The 18,225-nt window shown below is 41.0% G+C and overlaps 1 protein-coding gene across 3 annotated transcripts in view; it reads left to right on the top strand.

Annotated features, from left to right (window-relative positions):
• Positions 1 to 18,225, top strand: part of Rundc3b (RUN domain containing 3B) — a 136,933-nt gene that overhangs the window by 76,532 nt on the left and 42,176 nt on the right. For all 3 annotated transcript variants that reach the window (XM_051174571.1, XM_051174572.1, XM_051174573.1), the window contains exon 7: positions 16,553 to 16,721. In XM_051174571.1, coding sequence (XP_051030528.1) covers positions 16,553 to 16,721 — 169 coding nt within the window. The remainder of the gene's footprint in view (positions 1 to 16,552; positions 16,722 to 18,225) is intronic.

Consider the following 18,225-nt stretch of genomic DNA (forward strand, 5'->3'; position numbering starts at 1 on the left):
ATTTTTAAAAATTCTTTGAGATTTCATTTAATACACTCTCACTGGAAGCCACTATTATGGTAGTTATAATTTGTTGGTGTAATGTGAATTTTCATGTTTATTGTATTTTTATGTGGGGACTTGTACATTTGGGATTGGATTGTTGGTAAATGTGGTGGTTTGAATGAGAAATGTCCTGCACAGGCTCACATATCTGAATAGTTGGTCCCCAGTGGAGGGCACTCGTAGGAAAAGTCATGGAACATTTAGGAGGGAGTCTCACAGGAGAATATACTGTGGAGGGCTTTGAGAGTTTCTAGCCTAACCCCAACTCCAGTTCTCTCTGCGTCACATCTATGTTTGAAGATATGATCTCTCAGCTTTCTGCTCTGGCCACCTGCTCCCATGCCTTCTTCACCATTGTGGCCTTTCTAACTCTTGAACCATATGTCCAACTCCATTCTATAAGTTGTTTCTATAATGGTATTTTATTACCACACAGAAAAATTATATAGAAGTTGGTACAAGAGAATAGGGTTATTGCTGAAAAGAATCTGACCATCTTTTGGAGGAATATAGAAGACTTTGACCCTTCAGATTAAAAAAGCAGTTGAATGATGTAAACAGAACTAATAGGCGTTCTAATAGGAGCCTATAAAACACAGAGAGAGAGGTCTTGCTCATGACATTTCAGAAGGGATCAAGGTCTCAATTAGCAACTATGCTTGAGGCCATCAGTGTGGTATTTAACAAATAATCTGGCTGCCTTCTCCCCTTGCCTGAGACTAAATGTAAAAGTAATGGATTAGCTTTTGGTAGAGGACAGCCATGTAACCTGAACCACTGGTATGGTTAATAACTCATAACTCTTACACAGCTCTACAGTGAAAAAGAGCAAGGGGCAGAAAGAAATACAAACTATACAGCTTGGAGTGAAACAGGGCTTCAGGAAGCTTTAAAGGCACGTGTTGAAAGATGGCTATAATTGTTAAGGAGGTAATCAATCCCCATAAGCCAAGGCTCCTACACTGCATTAGAACAATGAATGGGAACGGTGTTCTCAGGACAAAACTTTACCCAGCTAAGCTTCCAAATTGTGAAAAGAGACAGTCTAAAGTGTTTCTTGTACCTAGAAAGCAATGTTTCAACCTAAAAGAGCTGCTGCTAAAGTGGCCAAGGGACAAGAGTCCATCCCAAGCTGGCACCTGAACTTTGCAGTGACATTTCCATAGTCCTGGCTCTAGAGGTATGGAAGATACACAAGGGAAGGGTTCTGATTTCTTTCTGTATGGTTTCAGACAGCCACTGAGCCAAGCAATGTGTGGCAGTGCGAGTGTCACTGTCAGAAGAACATCATGAGATAGCATTATCTGGGTTTCAGTGGAGACCCCAGTATTTTGGAGATACCTGAGCTGTGAAATGTCTGCCAAGGAGATATATATTTATGTCATACATACATACATATTGTGCTATTGTATGCTGGCAGCATATAATTTGACTTTTTTAAATTTAACAGGGGTCATATAAGAGATTACTTTGGGCCTTAGAAGATGCTTTGGACTCTGGAACAGTGTTGAGACTGTGAAAGACTATAGAGTCTCATAAAGTTGAACTGAATGCATTTTGCATTATGATATGACTATGAGCATGGGGTCCAAGGAGTATGGTGGTTTAAATGAGATATGCTCCTATAGACTCATGTGATTAGACTCTTGGTTACTAGTTAGTGGTGCTGGGTTTTTTGTTTGTTTTTTTTTTTTTTTTTTTTTTTTTTTTTGGCAGGGGGATTGGTACAGAACTTTTATGAGGTAAAGCCTTTCTGGGGGAAGTATATTGCTAAACTAGGGTATGGTATGATGGTTTGAATGAAAATAGCCCCCATGAGCTCATTAGGAGTGGCATTATTGGAGATGTGACCTTATTGGAATAGGTGTGACATTGTTGGAGTAGGTGTGGCCTTGTTGGAGGAAGTGTGTCACTTTGAAGTTTCAGAAGCTCAAGCCAGGCCTGGTAGCTCACTGTTCTTCCTGCTGTCTGCCAGTCCAGATGTAAAACTGTCAGCTACCTCTCCAGAATCATGTCTGCCTTCATGCCACCATGCTTCCTGGCATGGTGATGATGGACTAAATCACATGACCACAGCCAGCTCCAGTCATTGCTGTGGTCATGGTGTCTCTGCACAGCAATAAACCCTAATAAAATGGGGGGTTTGAGAACTTATGGCCTTGTCCCATTTCCAATTTACTCTCTCAGATGGTAATTAAAGATGCCCTCTGCTTCCACCTGCAGTGTTCTCCTGCCCCAGTGCTCCAGCAGTGAGCTCTTCTGCTGGAACTGCAAACCAAATACATTTTCTTCCTAAGGTGTTTCTGGTGATGGTGATTTATCACAGCAACAGAAAAGTAACTGATACAGCTGAATCTTTTACATTACATTTTAGAGAAGTGCTATCAATGTTCATGTTGCAGTCGTGCTGAGGCATCATTTCCTCAGCTAGGTTGGTATTCAGGGCACCAGGATAGATTTTGAGTATCCCAGTGAGAATAGAAGAGATAGATGAGGGAAGTACGTGGAAGGAGCAATGTAGGACAGTGGTAAGAGGGGAGGAGGCATTTTGTGCTAAAGGTAGAATGAAAAGACTAAAGAAATAGCAGTCAGAATCTTAAACAGTTCAGCTCACAGAGAACCTCCTATACACAGGGTTTCCCTTCATCCTTTGAGAAAGCCTATCAAAAGGAAAGAACAGGAGGGAAACGAGAAAAGAGAAAGATGGGGGAAAGGAGAGAGGCAGGGAGGGGGATCAGGGTGGAGTGTGGCCATTAACTGTCATTAGCTAGCACATAAAATGGTGAATAACAGATACCTGTCACACCCCTCCCTTCTCAAGACTGCATTTCAGATTCTGGCCAACAGTGCATGACGATGGGAGCTGTCATTCTGTAAGTATGTTTCTCTTATTGGTTAATGAATAAAGCACTGTTCGCCAATAGGAAAGCAAGATAGGCGGGATTAGGTGACAAGGAGAATGCGGGAAGTAGTAGGGAGGAGATTCAAAATGTAGGACTGAGAGAGAAAAATGCTAGGCCCTCCCACTGATAAGATAAGACCACATGGAAACACTTAATAGAAATGGGTTAATACTTATGACAGAGCTAGTGAATAAGAAATGCTAGTAACAGGCTAACAGTGTTATATCAATAGAGTCTCAGTGTGTTATTTGGAGCTGGCATGGTTCTGGGACCAGGAAAACATGCTCATGTGAGAAACCATCGTAAAAGCATGGTATCTTCACAGGTCAAGTCACAGATGCTGGTCGTGCCTCTGGGTGTTGTGTTAGGACCACAGTTGAAAATGCCAGCCCTACCTCAGAGCTGTCCTTTGTAGGGATGAGTTATGGATGCTGCTCCTGGATTCATGAGTATGGTTTTGATGGGTGTCCCAGCCTTGTGAGATCTGTATCTGTTGATATGCTGCTTGGAATCTCAGTCTATATTCCCCTGCAGCCTCTGGATCCAACCATGTTTCTACCTCACTGGTTCTTACTCAGTTTCCTCCCCTCAAACTAGAAGTACTCTGCTGGCCTGGTTTTATTGTATAGTCTCGTACTATCTACTCTGAGGTTCCTGAAAGTGCAGGCTCTGTCCACTAGATTTCTCACTTAGCAGTAGCAATCTTTAAAATGTCCCATGCGTGGCTGCTTCATCTTTCCCTGGCAGAGGGTACCTCCAGAGCCTTGTGTAAATGTTACTGCCAAGCACCTTCTGTCTGGCTCCTCCCTCTTTCTTTTCCTGCTCTTGGAAATGCCTGCTGCTAAAAGGTCAGTGTAGTTTCTCTGAGTTACACTCACTTATGCCTTGTGCTTCCAGAATCTCCTTATTTGAAGAGAGAATTCCCCAACTTTAGCCCAAGGATCTTAATTTTTAAAGGACATCTGCATTCGTTACTTTCTCATTTTATGGCTAAATATCTGACTTAAGCAAAGGAGGAAAGATTGTGTGGCTCTCAGTTTCAGAAGGTCCAGCATGTGGTCATTTGGTGTCAAGCTCTTGGGCAGAACCTCATGGTGACAGAATTAGGTGGAAGAGCGACCTCTCACCAAAAGGTAGAGAGGAGGCAGAGAAAGAGGAAACAGGAATACTATAGTCTCCAAAAAAACATGTTCTCAGCAACCCCCTTCCAGCAGCTTCCAGCAGCTATGCACCCATCCTGAGGTGCCTGCCTCCTCTGGAAAGTGCCACCAGCTGCATACCGAGAGTCTAACACTGGAGGTTGTATGAACACTTCACATTGAAGTCATAATACTGTGAGAGTCTCTCCTCCATATTGCTGCTTTTCGTTAGAGTAAGGCATGTTCACTGAGGAAAATCAAAACACAGAGAGGAAAAAATGATTCTGTCACTAATCATCTACCCCCAATGAACAACTGTTAGAAGCATTTCCAGGCTTTTCCAGGACAGATATGTTTTCTTTAATAAAGGTACAAATAATACACACACGTACTGCTTTCTTCTTTTAAAACCACATAAGAACAATTTTTCATGTCATTAACTATCCTTCGAGAGCATCTTTTACTAAATTGCAAACATTTTAGTTATGTTTGCCTGCTGAACTTTTAGAGTTTGTTCATTTATTTATTACTGCATGCAGTTTTATAGTGGGCATGCTTATAAAATTTTTATCATTTTATATAGAACTGGAATTTTCTATTACATTAAAACGAATTCCTAATGAAGGAATTTCTGTGATAATTAGCATATGTATTATTAAAGTTTTCCAAATACATTATAAAATTGCCATTCTGAGAGGTTACTCCATTTTAGTTTATCAGCTATATATGGGGAGGATGCCTGCTTCTTACTCTTTCCAAGTAAGTATTAAAAGTGTGGCAAATTTCATAAGAGAAAATTATATTATATTTTTTTATTGCTGATAAAATTGATTTTTTTTTAGATAGGATTTGTCTGTGTAACAATTCTGACTGTCCTGGAACTCACTTTGTATATCTGTCTGGCATCAAACTCAAGAAATCTGCCTTCCTCTCCTGCACAAGTGCTGGGATTAAAGACATATGCCACCATTGCCTGGCTTAAAATTGAATATTGTATGATGTTATGTGAAATGCCTTCCTTTAAATAGAGGTATATCTTTCTGAAACTACAATATGAAGTAAGTAAATAGAAAACATCTTAAAATATGCCACATATTTAAATCAGTGTTTCAAGTTGTATACCAGTTGGGAAATACTTGCTTTTATCAAACTGATGTTTGATAAATTTTAACCATTTTTCTCACTGAGTATAGCGTCCCATACCTAGGATCCCAGCATGTGGCTTACTATGGCAGGATGGTCTCAAATTCAGGGCCAGCCTGGATTATATATCAGGATAAGAAGAAATATGTTTTTCTTGAATATATTCTATACTGAAATTTCTAGAAGGTAATATTTGTTTTTCTTTTATGGTACCTTCAGTTTTTCTATTTCCCCCTCCATCTTTCAATCCCTCCATCTTTTCCTTCCAAGAAAGAGACTCATTATGTAACAAGGGTAGCCTAGAACTCACTCTGTACCCTATGCTGGCCTCAAACTCAAAATCTCCCTGCGTCAGCCTTCCAAGTAGTGTAGTTACAGGCTTTGCCACCACATGTGGCTTCAGGGTCTCTTGTACTTATTTTCATTTTTTTGTGTGTGTTTGTTTATCTGTCCATGCCATAGTAAGTACCTTTATCCCCTGAGCCATCTTGCTAATCTCAGTTACTTTTAAAAATAATATCAGCATCTTTTCTTTAAATATGATTATTTTCTATATTTATATTATTTTCTATAACTATAAACATCAAATTTATCTAAAATATATATTTATTAGATAAATTTATCTAAATAATATGAGTATCTCTAAATATAAATGTTATTTATATAAATATTCTTTTCTTTAAATATTAGTCCTGAAGAGCTGTTTCCATACACAGAGTTAGGTTTACTGAGTCAGACCATGTCTGATTACATATGCAATTAAGCATTCCTTTCTTTACTTAGGGTCCCAGGTTTTGTGCCTCTTTGCTCCTCTTAGTGTGGTTAATGAATCATTTTCTGTGCAGTACCAGCCCTTTGACCTATGAGCTACATCTGATCTTCTCTCTTCTTTAATGTCTTTGTTCCATCAATTGTTCTCTCTCTTTCATTATCCCTTTTTCTAGATCCTCCCACATTTTTAGCTCAAAAGACATATTGGATAACAAGCTCCCCTACTATACAGTCACAACTCAGATCATTTCTGATGATCTGTACATATAGGGATTTATCCCCATCAGCAAGCAAGCATGTAAGTCTGCAGTGGACAGCAGCTGGGTGTCTATAACTCAGTTGGATTAGTGTGCTGTCTACTTCCTTTACCTTTCTGTGAAGCATGCCTTCCTCCAGGTATGAGAAAGTCTTCATCCGAAATAGAATGTTATCAGACACGGTAGGCCAGAGAACTGCTTGATGGCCAGTTCTAAGAGAAAAGGCAAGTGATGGTTAAAGTGTAACTCTAGCTTCTATAGTCTGCTTAAGGAAGAGAGTTCTAGTCTTTAACAGATGAATGGAGTGAAAGGGAGGCAGACAGGGACATAAGTGGGGGAGGGAAGAATAGAGAGACAGATAGAGGCAGAGACACTTGGTTCTGTTTCCTGAGACTCCCAGTGCCCCGTGTTAGAAGTCCAGCCTTTCATGTTTGTTGCTCTGAAGCTGTTCCAAAGCTGCTTCAGGAGCCAAGGACAAAAGGCCAAATAACATTAACCTTATTGTTCTAATCACTCAGGAAAAACAAGGACTATGGGAGTTATAAGCCAGTAGCTATGGATGGAAATGAGTAAACAAGTAGAGGGTTTTGGGCTCCTTCCTCTGAGGTATACAGCCTTGCTTATGAAGCTCCAAGTTGGGCTATCCAGAAACTCACCAAACCCAACCTGTCACAACAGCATATAAATAAAGGCACCCTGAAAATGAGAAAAATATTCCTGTTCTTTGTCCCCTCTTTTTATTAAACAGTTTCTCAAACCTTTGCCTTAGTTTCTCTCTACCTAGTTAAGCTTTAACACGTGTCACAAACTACTGTTGTCAATTCCCGCAGTGATGTGCCTTGCCACGTGTATCTAGGGTTTAGTGATGGGATGTGCTGTTTTCCCTCACAGATTTGTGATCCACCCCCCATATTTGTTCTTTCTCTCTTTCATCTAGTGGTTTGGCCTCATCTTTCCATCCTCTATTATTTCTTGCCTCATCCCTGAACTGTCTTCTCTGCTGATATTCTTCTCCAGGCAGTTTCTCATATAGTTTCTTGACTTCACATGCTGTATATATGCAGCTCCTTTGTACATGTGTATTTTCACCCAGGATACTACCTAAACTCTAGACGTACACGTATAGCTTGATTCAGGGTTTCTCCCTAGAAACTTGCCAGTTAGGTCAGGCTATCTGGCCAACAAGCCTCAGGGATCCTTCTGTCTCTAGTTCCTGTTGCTGGAATGTGCTACAGTGCCAGTCATTTTTCATGGTGCTGGGGATCCAGACCCAGGTCATCATGCTGTGCTTGTGTGTCAAACGCTTTATCAACTGGGCTGCCCCTCTGTCTAGCCTCACTAGTTTTGTTTTTGTTTTGTTTGTTTGTTTGTTAACACAATGGTAGTTGCTTTCAATGCTAAGAATTTAGCCCCAAGAGTCTTTTTTTATGTTAATCTATATTTTTCCAGACTTGTTTCAGCTAGGATTGATTTCTGCCAAATTTTTAAAATAATTTAGCAATTTTAATTAATCACTATTGTATACATGATGTGTGTGGAGGTATATGCATGGCATAGGACATGTGGAGGGTACAGGACACCTTTGGGGAGTCATTCTTTCCTTCCACCCTTATATGGGTTACAGAGATCAAACTCAGATCATCAGGCTGTGTGATTATTTGTAAACACTCTGCTAGCTAAAGTTAGTGAAGTAAGCATCATACTTGTAGTAATTCATAATCTACAGGTATCTGAAAGGAACATATGGAGGAAAGTCCTACAGTCAATGTGAGCACACAACAAACAAATCAGGGTCTCAAAACAGTGGACACAGTGGCACCAAGATTGCTTGAGCCCAGGAGGCAAGGCCAGCCCGAGCTACACAGTGAAACCCTGTCCAGGGTGACACATGGATGTAATCCCAGCACTGAGGAGGCAAGGCCAGCCTTAACAACACCTGAAGACCTTGCCAGGAAAGAGAGGGACAGGAGCAAGGAGAGGATGAAGAGAGGAAGAAAAAGAGGGAATCCCATGTGAGGGAAGAAAGGGGGAGGGAAGGAGAAAGAAAAACACAAAACCCACTGTAACAAACAAAGATAACATGCCTCAGTCAGAAGCATGTCAAAGGCCAGTATGAATGAGCTAAAACATGTCAAATGTCAGTATGAATGAATTGAAGCTACTTGCTAGCAGACAAACTACCTCAGAGCAAGACCATATCTATAAAAAGAACCTAAAACATTTGTAAAGTGTTGCTTTAAGGAAAAAGAAAGACAATGCTGGCATGATGGCTCAGATGGTAAAATCACTTCTTGTGCAAGCCTAATAATGGCTTATTAGATTTCCTGGATCCTTGGTGGAAGGTAAAATCACTTCCTGTGCAAGCCTAATGGCTTATTAGATAGATTTCCTGGGTCCTTGGTGGAAGGAAAGAACTAACTTCTGAAAATTGTTTCTCTTACTTCCAGACACATGATGCATACACACATGTATGAGCACGCACGCACACGCGCGTGCACACACACACACACACACACACACACACACACACACACACACACTGTTTTCAAGCCAGCAGGACGTCCCTGCTGGTGAAGGACTTGCAAGGACAGAGCAGTGTTGCCCTGTCCTGTTGTTTTCTGATACTGGTGATTGAACCTAGGTCCTCATGAACATTAAACAAGTGCACATCACAGAGTTACATCTGCATGAGTATTATCTTTTAAACCATTTATTATATTCCATTTTACATATTTTAGTTCTATGTACATGTTTTTATTTTATGCATTCATGAATGAAATTGACTTTTCCTTTTTTTTTTTATTTATTTTATATAACCAAGTCCATTTAAATGAAAACAAACATTTATACACAATATTTGGGAATTTGGGCGTCGTTCTTTCCAAACTACTTCCTGCTGCTAAGGGACGCTGTCATGGGGGATTTGAAGAAGATGCAGAAAGTCTGTATCTGTAGTCTGTAAGGCTGCTTTGTCCAGCTGTTTTGAATGTAGGATCACCTGGTACTCTGTTTCAGGCAGTCTGGCTTGATCAAACCACTTAGTCTAGACGGAATCCACAGCTTTTCATTTTCTGTGGAAACAAAAATAAAAATCCTTTTCCCCAATAACGTGTCCTTGAACTTAAATTTTGGAGTCAAAGCATTTTATTTATTTAATTTATTATTTTATATGTCGATCCCAGTTCCCTCTCCCTCCCTCACTCCCTCCCTTTTACCCTCTCTGCCCTCTCACATGCACCCTTACCACCCTCCCCTCCCATCCCCCCAACCCAATTCCATATGTAGGGGAATGCCATCCAGTTGGGGTCATGTAGCTGTGACAGGTCATGTGAAGTAGGGTCTAGGGCTTCTCTCCTGTCTGTAGGTTAAGGCAGTTATCCCTCCATGGGGAATGTGTTAGCAAGGTACTTTAGTGCACCAGGGATACATCCTGGCTCCACTGTCTGAGGTCCCTTAGATTGCTCAGTCCTTCTTGCTGAGACCCATATCCAGGGGGGCCTGAGTCAGTCCCATGCTGGCTTCCCAGCTATCAGTCTGGGGACCCGTTAAGTCCTCCTTGTTCAGGTAAGCTGTCTCTATGTTTCTGCAGCCTGGTCTTGCCCTCTCCATCTGCATCTAGGTTCTACTTCGACTCAGTGTTTATGTATGGGTGTTTGCTCCTGTTTCCAACAGGTATTAGATGAGGGCTCCATGGATAAGTTATTTGTTGATCTCACTATCCGGGAAGGGCATTTGTGGTGGCCTTTCCATAGATGCTCAAATTGTTAGTTGGCAGCAGACTTGTAGGTCTCTAGACCTTTCTTTGTGTTCAATTTTACCTTCAAACCAATATTGGCTCCTTCTTTCATGTTCTTGCTCTCTCCCTCCTTCCCTCCCTCCCTCTCTCTCTCTCTCTCTCACTCTCTCTCTCTCTCTATCTATCCCTATCTCTCTTTCCTGTCTTCTATTCCTAACCGGGCTCAATCTTCCTAGTCACACGAATTTTCCTTTCCTCCCTCTCTTTTTCTCCTACTTCTCTCTCCATTTGCTGCCCCCGTCCCCACTTCCCCTGTGCTCTGGGGGACTTTTCCCTTCCCGCTTCTGTGAGGGACTTATATGAATCTCTTAGAATCCACCTTGTATCCTAGTTCCTCTGGTGGTATGAATTATAGGCTGGTGATCCTTTGCTCTAGGTCTAAAATCCATATATGAGTGAGTACATACTATGTTCCTCTTTTTGTGACTGGGTGACCTCATTCAGGATGGTTTCTTCAAGTGCCATCCACTTGCCTGCGAATTTCAAGACTCCATTATTTTTTTCTGCAGAGTAGTATTCCATTATGTAGATGTGCCACATCTTCATTAACAATTCTTCAATTGAGGGGCATCTAGGTTGCTTCCAGGTTCTTGCTATTACAAATAGTGCTGCTATGAACATAGTTGAACAGATGTCTTTGTTGCATGGATGTGAATCCTTTGGGTATATGCCTAAGAGGGGGATTGCTGGGTACTGTGGTAAACTAATTCCCATTTTCCTGAAGAACCGCCATACTGATCTCCAAAATGGCTGTATGAGTTTGCACTCCCACCAGCAGTGGAGGAGTGTTCCACTTTCTCCACATCCTCTCCAACATAAGTCATCACTGGTGATTCTAATTTTAGCCATTCTGGCAGGGGTAAGATGGTATCTCAAAGTTGTTTTGATTTGCATTTCCCTGATAGCTAAGGATGTGGAGCATTTTCTTAAGTGTCTTTCAGCCTTTTTGATTTCCTCCATTGAGAATTCTTTCTTCAGTTCTGTACCCCATTTTTAATAGGGTTATTTGGTGTTGTGTTGATTAGTTTCTTGAGTTCTTTGTATATTTGGAGATCAGCATTTTGTCAGATATAGGATTGGCAAAAATCCTTTCCCAGTCTGTAGGCTGTTGTTTGGTCTTGTCGACTGTGTCCTTTGCCTTACAGAAGAGGTCCCATTTATTAATTGTTGCTCTCAGTGTCTGTGCCCCTGGAGTTATATGTTGAGGAAGCAGTCTCCTACTTTCAAGGGTACCTCCTACTTTCTCTTCTAAGAGGTCCAATGTGGCTGGATAGATGTTGAGGTCATTGATCCATTTGGACTTGAGTTTTGTGCATGGCGACAGACATGGGTCTATCTGCAGTCTTCTACACACCCTCAACCAATTGTGCCAGCACCATTTGTTGAAGATGCTGTCCTCGCCCCATTGTATAATTTTTAGCTGTTTTGTCGAAAATCAAGTGTTCATAGGTGTGTGGGTTAATATCAGGATTTTCAATTCGATTCCATTGGTCTACCTGTCTATTTTTGTGCCAATACCAGGCTGTTTTAGAACTATAGCTCTGTAGTAGAGCTTAAAATCAGGACTGGTGATGCCTCCTGAAGTTCTTTTATTGTATAGGCTTGTTTTGGCTATCCTGGGTCTTTTGTTTTTCCATATAAAGTTGATTATTATCCTTTCAAGGTCAGTGAAGAAGTGGTGGGATTTTAATGGGGATTGCATTGAATCTGTAGATTGCTTTTGGCAAGATTGCCATTTTTACTATGCTTATCCTACCTATCCAAGAGCATGAGAGATCTTTCCATTTTCTAGTATCTTCTTTAATTCCTTTCTTTAAAGATGCAGAATTCTTGCTGTATAGGCCTTTCACTTGTTTGGTAAGCATTACACCAAGATACTTTATGTGCTTGTGGCTATTGTAAAGGGTGATGTTTCTCTGATTTCTTTCTCTGCCCCTTTGTCATCTGAATAAAGTAGGGCTACTGATATTTTTTAGTTTATCTTGTATCCTGCTAGTTTGCTGAAGCTGTTTATCAGCTGTAGGAGTTCCCTGGTAGAGTTTAATGGGTCACTTATGTAAACTATCATATCATCTGCAAATAGAGACAGTTTGAATTCTTCCTTTCCAATTTGGATCCCCTTGATCTCCTTTTGTTGTCTTATTGCTCTAGCTAGAACTTCAAGTACAAATATTGAAGAGATATGGAGAGAGAGGACAGCCTCTCTGTTTCTATCTTGTGGAACAGTTTGAGGAGTAGTGGTATTAGTTCTTCCTTGAATGTCTGGTAGAATTCTGCGCTGAATCCATCTGGCCGTGGACTTTTTTTTGGTTGATAGGCTTTCGACAACTGCTTCTATTTCATTGCGGGCTATAGGTCTATTTAAGTTGTTTGTCTGCTCTTGATTTAATTTTGGTAAGTGATAGTTATCCAGAAACTTGTCCATTTCCTTTGAAAATTGTCTGGATTTTCTCTGTGTCCGTTGTTATGTTCCCCTTTTCGTTTCTGATTTTGTTAATTTGCATGTCCGCTCTCTGCTTTTTCGTTAGTTTGGATAAAGGTTTGTCTATCTTGTTGATTTTCTCAAAAAACCAACTCTTCATTGCATTGATTTTTTTTTTTGTATTGTTTTCCCTGTTTCTATATTGTTGATTTCAGCCCTCAAGTTGATTATTTCCTGGCATCTACTCCTACAGGGTGAGTTCGTTTCTCTCTCTTCTAAGGTTTTCAGTTGAGCTGTTAATTCTCTCATGTGACTATCCTCAGTTTTCTTCATATGGGCACTTAGTGCAATGAACTTCCCTCGTAGCACTGCTTTCAAGGTGTCACATAAGTTCGGGTATGTTGTGTCCTCATTCTCATTGAATATTAGAAAGTCCATAATTTCTTTATTTCTTCTTTGACCCAAGTGTGGTGCAATTGCACATTGTTCAGTTTCCATGAGTTTGCAGGTTTTCTATATGTGTTGTTGTTGAATTCCAATTTTAAAGCATGGTGGTCTGATAAGGTACAGGGTACTATTCCTATTCTCTAGTATCTGCTGAGGTGTGTTATGCCACCTAGTATGTGGTTGATTTCAGAGAAGGATCCATGTAGAGCAGAGAAGAAGGTATATTCTTTTGTGTTTGGATGGAATGTTCTATAGATGTCTGTTAACCCCAGTTGAGACATAACTTCTGTGAGTTCCTTTATTTCTTTGTTGAGTTTCTAATTTGTCGTCCTGTCTAGTGTTGAGAAAGGTGTATTGAGGTCTCTCATTATAAGTGTGTGAGGTTTTATATGAACTTTGAGTTTTAGTAGTGTTTCTTTTACGAATGTGGGTGCCTTTGTATTAGGGGCATAGATGTTCATAACTGAGACTTTGTGTTGATGGATATCTCCTGTGATGAATACGAAATGACCTTCTTCATCTCTTTTTATTAGTTTTGGTTTGAAGTCTAACTTGTTGATATTAGGATAGCCACACCTGCTTGCTTCTTGGTTCCATTTGATTGGAAAATCTTTTCCCAACCCTTTACCCTGAGGAAATGTCTATCTTTGAAGCTTAGATGTGTTTCTTGTATGCAGCAGAAGGATGGATTCTGTCTTCATATTCATTCTGTTAGCCTGTGTCTTTTTATAGGTGAGTTAACACCATCAATGTTGAGGGTGAGTAAGGACAATTGATTGTTGATGCTTGTTTATTTCAGGTTTGTTGTTGTCAGTGGTATTGTGAATATATTTGTTCTGCTTTACCCTTGGTTTCTGGTGTAGTTGGATTATCTGTTGCCTACATTTTTGTGGGCGTAGTTACCTTCCTTGGGTTGGAGTTTTCCTTCCAAAACTTTCTGTAGGGCTGGATTTGTAGATTCGTATTGGGAAAATCTGGTTTTGTTGTTAAATATCTTGTTTTCTCCATCTATAGTGATTGAGAGTTTTGCTGGATATAGTAGCCTAGGCTGTCATCCGTGTTCTCTTAATACTTGTAGAACATCTATCCAGGACCTTCTGGCCTTGAGGGTTTCCATGGAGAAGTCAGGTGTAATTTTGATAGGTCTGCCTTTATATGTTTCCTGTCCTTTTTCCTTCACTGCTCTTAATATTCTTTCTTTATTCTGTATGCTAGCTGTTTTGATTATATGTTGAGGGGTCTTTTTTCTTTGGTCCAGTCTATTTGGGGTCCGGTATGCTTCTTGTACTTCCATGGGCATGTCCTTCTTCAGATTTGGAAAGTTTTCCTCGAAGATTTTGTTGAATATGTTTTCGGCATTTTTGAGCTGGGCTTCCTCACCTTCCTCTATGCCTATTATTCTTAGGTTTGGCCTTTTCATGGTGTCCCACATTTTCTGGATGTTTTGTGTTAAGGATTTGTTGGATTTATGATTTTCTTTGGTCAATGAATCTATTTCTTCTAGTTTATCTTTTGCATCTGAGATTCTCTGTTCGATCTCTTGAATTCTGTTGGTTATGCTTGCATCTGTAGTTCCAGATTTTTTGCCCAGTTTTTCTATATCCAGCATTCCTTCGGTTTGTGTTGCCTTTATTTTCTCTATTTCAGTTTTCAAGTCTTGAACCATTTCCTTCACCTGCTTAATTGTTTCTTCTTGGCTTTTTGTACTTTCTTTACTTTCCTTAAGGAATTTGTTCATTCCTTCCACTTTTTTGTTTGTTTTTTCCTCCATTTCTGTAAGGGATTTTCTCACATCTTCTTTGAGGGCCTCTATCATTTTTATGACGGTAATTTTTAAGTTGTTCCCTTCTGCTTCCTCTGCTTTGTTGCTGTGTTCCATTCTAATTGGTGCAGATTCCCTAGATTCTGATGGTGTCATGCTTGTCTTTCTGTTGTTAGGTGTTTTCTTGTATTGCCGTCTTCCCATAGCTTCTTCCAGTAGGTGTTTGGGGGGGGGGGTCTCCACCTCTCTCTATGGTACTTCCCCGGTGGGTCAAAGATTCAATATTTGTAGCTCTGGGTGGTCCAAGCTCTATAGGAGTTCTCTCCACAGACAGGGACCCAGGGATGGGGACAGGGATGAGGATCCAGTAGAAGATGCCTCTAGCCAATGGCTGGCGGAAAAGGACAGAGGCTGAGCTGATACGTGGTTCTTCATGATAGTCGGATCTCACTGGAAACTGTCACTCTCCAGCTGAGGCCTCTTTCTTTAGCAGAGGCCCTACTTTGGGGGTCAAGGATCTTGCAGGCAGGAACTCAGAATGGACCTGCATAGATAGGCGGATCTCTGGGAGGGGCCTGGCACTCCTCAGAGGACTGGAGGTAGGGTCAGAGACCAAGCAGGTGGAAATTACTGGTGGTCCCACGTGGATAGGTAGGTCGTCTTGTTCAGAGTTGCTCCGAGAAGTCTCCGAAGTAGGGTGGACTGTTGGCTCCACCCTCTGTCCTTGTATGTATGTTTTCAAGGGTGACCATTTGTAATTAAATAAGCAACTAGTATACTGGGGAAGACTTTCTCTGTGGGAATTTTTTTTAAATTACTGATTTAACATCAGTCACATGAATGTTCAATTTTTCTATTTTTTTTATTTGTTTTATGTGCATTGGTGTTTTGTCTTTATGTAGGTCTGTGTGAGGATGTTGCATTCCCTGGGACTGTTATAGACTGTTGGAAGCTGCCACATGGGTACTAGGAATTGAACTAGGGACCTATGGAAGAACAGCCAGGGCTCTTAACCACTGAGTCATCTCTCCAATTCTGACCCCCCTCCCAAGTTTTCTATTTCTTACTGAGTCTATTTTGGAAAATTAGTTCATTCATATTTTCAAAATTTTTATATCATGATCTTCAAAGAACTCTTAATATCATTTAAACTCTAACTGGAAGATTACATTACTTTTTGTTGATAATTTTTGGCTTTGCATTTTCACTGTTTCAAACCCTAATTCAGATACTCGACAGTTTTCTTTCTATTTCCTTTCTAACCTCTCACTTTTCCAACTTACCTTGTTTGCTTCTGTCCCACAGATATCAGCCAGAGTTTTAAACATAGATTGTGATAGGCATTCTCTCTATTTCTGCACCTGTCCCGGTACAAAATGCTGAGGAGTAACTGGTTCTTCTGAACTTGACTTGCCTCCAATAAAGCCACACTGCCCTTAATTAATGGCTTGTATCCACAGCCATTAGCTGGGTTAGAGAGTTGGACAGCAGTGGCTGCCAAGGGCAACAAGAAAATTCCACTAGAAATTGATGTCCAGCCTGTCAACTAGAGCTTCTCATATTCTCTAAGGATCTTTTTCTTCTTTGGCTATTCTCGTGTGTTTTATGTTAGTGCTTTGGAGTTGTAGATCTCGCTGTAAGCGTGGCTATCTAGACTTGGTTCTGTGAACAAAGAGTCAACAGGCCATGCTAACTTGCCATGTTTTAAGACATTTAAGTTTTTAAAGTAGAATTATTATAATTCTGTCCTTACTACTAAGTATTTTAGAGTGTACTCATCAGGGCTTACAAAACGGAAGTGTTCATTTTAAGAGCCAGGCTGGAATATGCCATTTCACTTGCTCCCTTCTACCTTTGGTCTTCCCAGTTCTGACAGCATCAGCAGCGATGAGGAAGAGCTCCGCACTTTCGGAAGCAGCGACAGTGAAAGCAGCACCCCAGAGAACGCAGGGCCACCCCTCATCATGGATGAGAGCAGCTGGTTCAACAAGTGCAAGAGAGTAAGACAAAAATACCAGCTCACCCTGGAGCAGAAGGTACTTGTCGGTCATTCAAAGTCACTTCCTTTGCCTCTGTGTGCTACCCTTCAACTGTCACTAACTCAAAGTGGTATGCCCGTTGCTCTTTCCACTCTATCTCCGAGTTGAAATCTTATTTAAAATCAAGAGAGGTACACGGTAGAGTTACCCAACAGGGACTCCTCACAAGACACAAAACAACTGAGAAGGCTAGACACAAGCCAGTAGTCTCAGCATTTAGGAGAAGACAGAAGGATAAGAATGGGGGGCTAGCCTAGGCTATATAACAAGACCCTATCGTAAATAAAACCAAGGGCTGAGTAAGAGCAACTTAATGGTAGAATGTTACATTATATGCACAAATCAGTGGATTCAATCCCAGCATCATGAAACAACCTTTGGCGAGTGAGCAAGAAGCTGCTCAAAGATGTGACTGTAAGAAAGTTCCGCATCATACACACCACTTGGAGAAATCCATGTGCTTTTAGTGGATCAGTTTACCAGCCTTGACTGCATAAGAGCTTGCAGGTGGAAGAGGAAGAGACCCGGTGAGCACTGCTGGGTACCAGCTCTGTGCAGAGGTACAGTGGGAGCACAGTGACCCAAACTGAAGAGGGTGACTTGGCACTAGAGAATTGTTATACACTTTCCCGCTTATGTTTGGGAAGTTATTTTTAAAAAGTCTTGTCTGAGCTCACTGCTCCAAGAAGCAAAGTGCCTTGTACCCTGTTTCCAGGTACTGCTAAAACACATGATTACACTGACTAAGTTGGAGCTTGGTCCTCTGGGATATTCTGTGTACAGTTTCCCTTTAAGACTGTCAGGAGATTCTGCTCAAGAGATCAGTAGAAACACTAGAGCCCTGGGCATTAGCAGGGACTGGCAGGGTCCATGCTTCCCCAACCCTGTTGTTAACTTACAACCTCATGTCATCTCAGCCCTCTTGAGTGGCCACCACAGATAGTGCTAGGGAACCTAATGTACTATAGTATCCTCTGCACCCTTCCCCCTTCACCCCATGGGGCATACAGAACAAGGGTTCACAAAACAAGCCTGCAGGGGCTATGTGCTAGCTCTCCATCTTACTCTAGACAGTGGTCTTCAACCTCCCCAATGCTGAGACTCTTTAATATAGTTCCTTATGTTGTGGTGACCCCCCAGCCATACAATTATTTTTATTACAACTTCATAACTGTGATTCTGCTAGTTATGGATCATTGTGTAAATATTTATTTTCTGATGGTCTTTGTTGATGCTTGTGAAAGGGCCATTCAGGCCCCTAAGGAGTTGTGGCCCACAGTTTGAGAACCACTGTTCTAGCGCAAATACTGGTGCTTCTGGCCATGGAAAAAAAGAATGAAAAGGTACAGCATTTGCTCTCCTGGAGGGGAACCATACTAAGAAATATGGAAGGAAACTGATCACTGATCACAGCATGCATCTGTACCTGTCTACACAAATGTGATTGCTTCAATAGAGAGGAAATTCTCATTTTTATTTCAAAATTCCATTGTTTTATTTG

Source organism: Phodopus roborovskii, unplaced genomic scaffold, assembly GCF_943737965.1.
Source record: "Phodopus roborovskii unplaced genomic scaffold, PHOROB, whole genome shotgun sequence".
Lineage (NCBI taxonomy): Eukaryota > Metazoa > Chordata > Mammalia > Rodentia > Cricetidae > Phodopus > Phodopus roborovskii.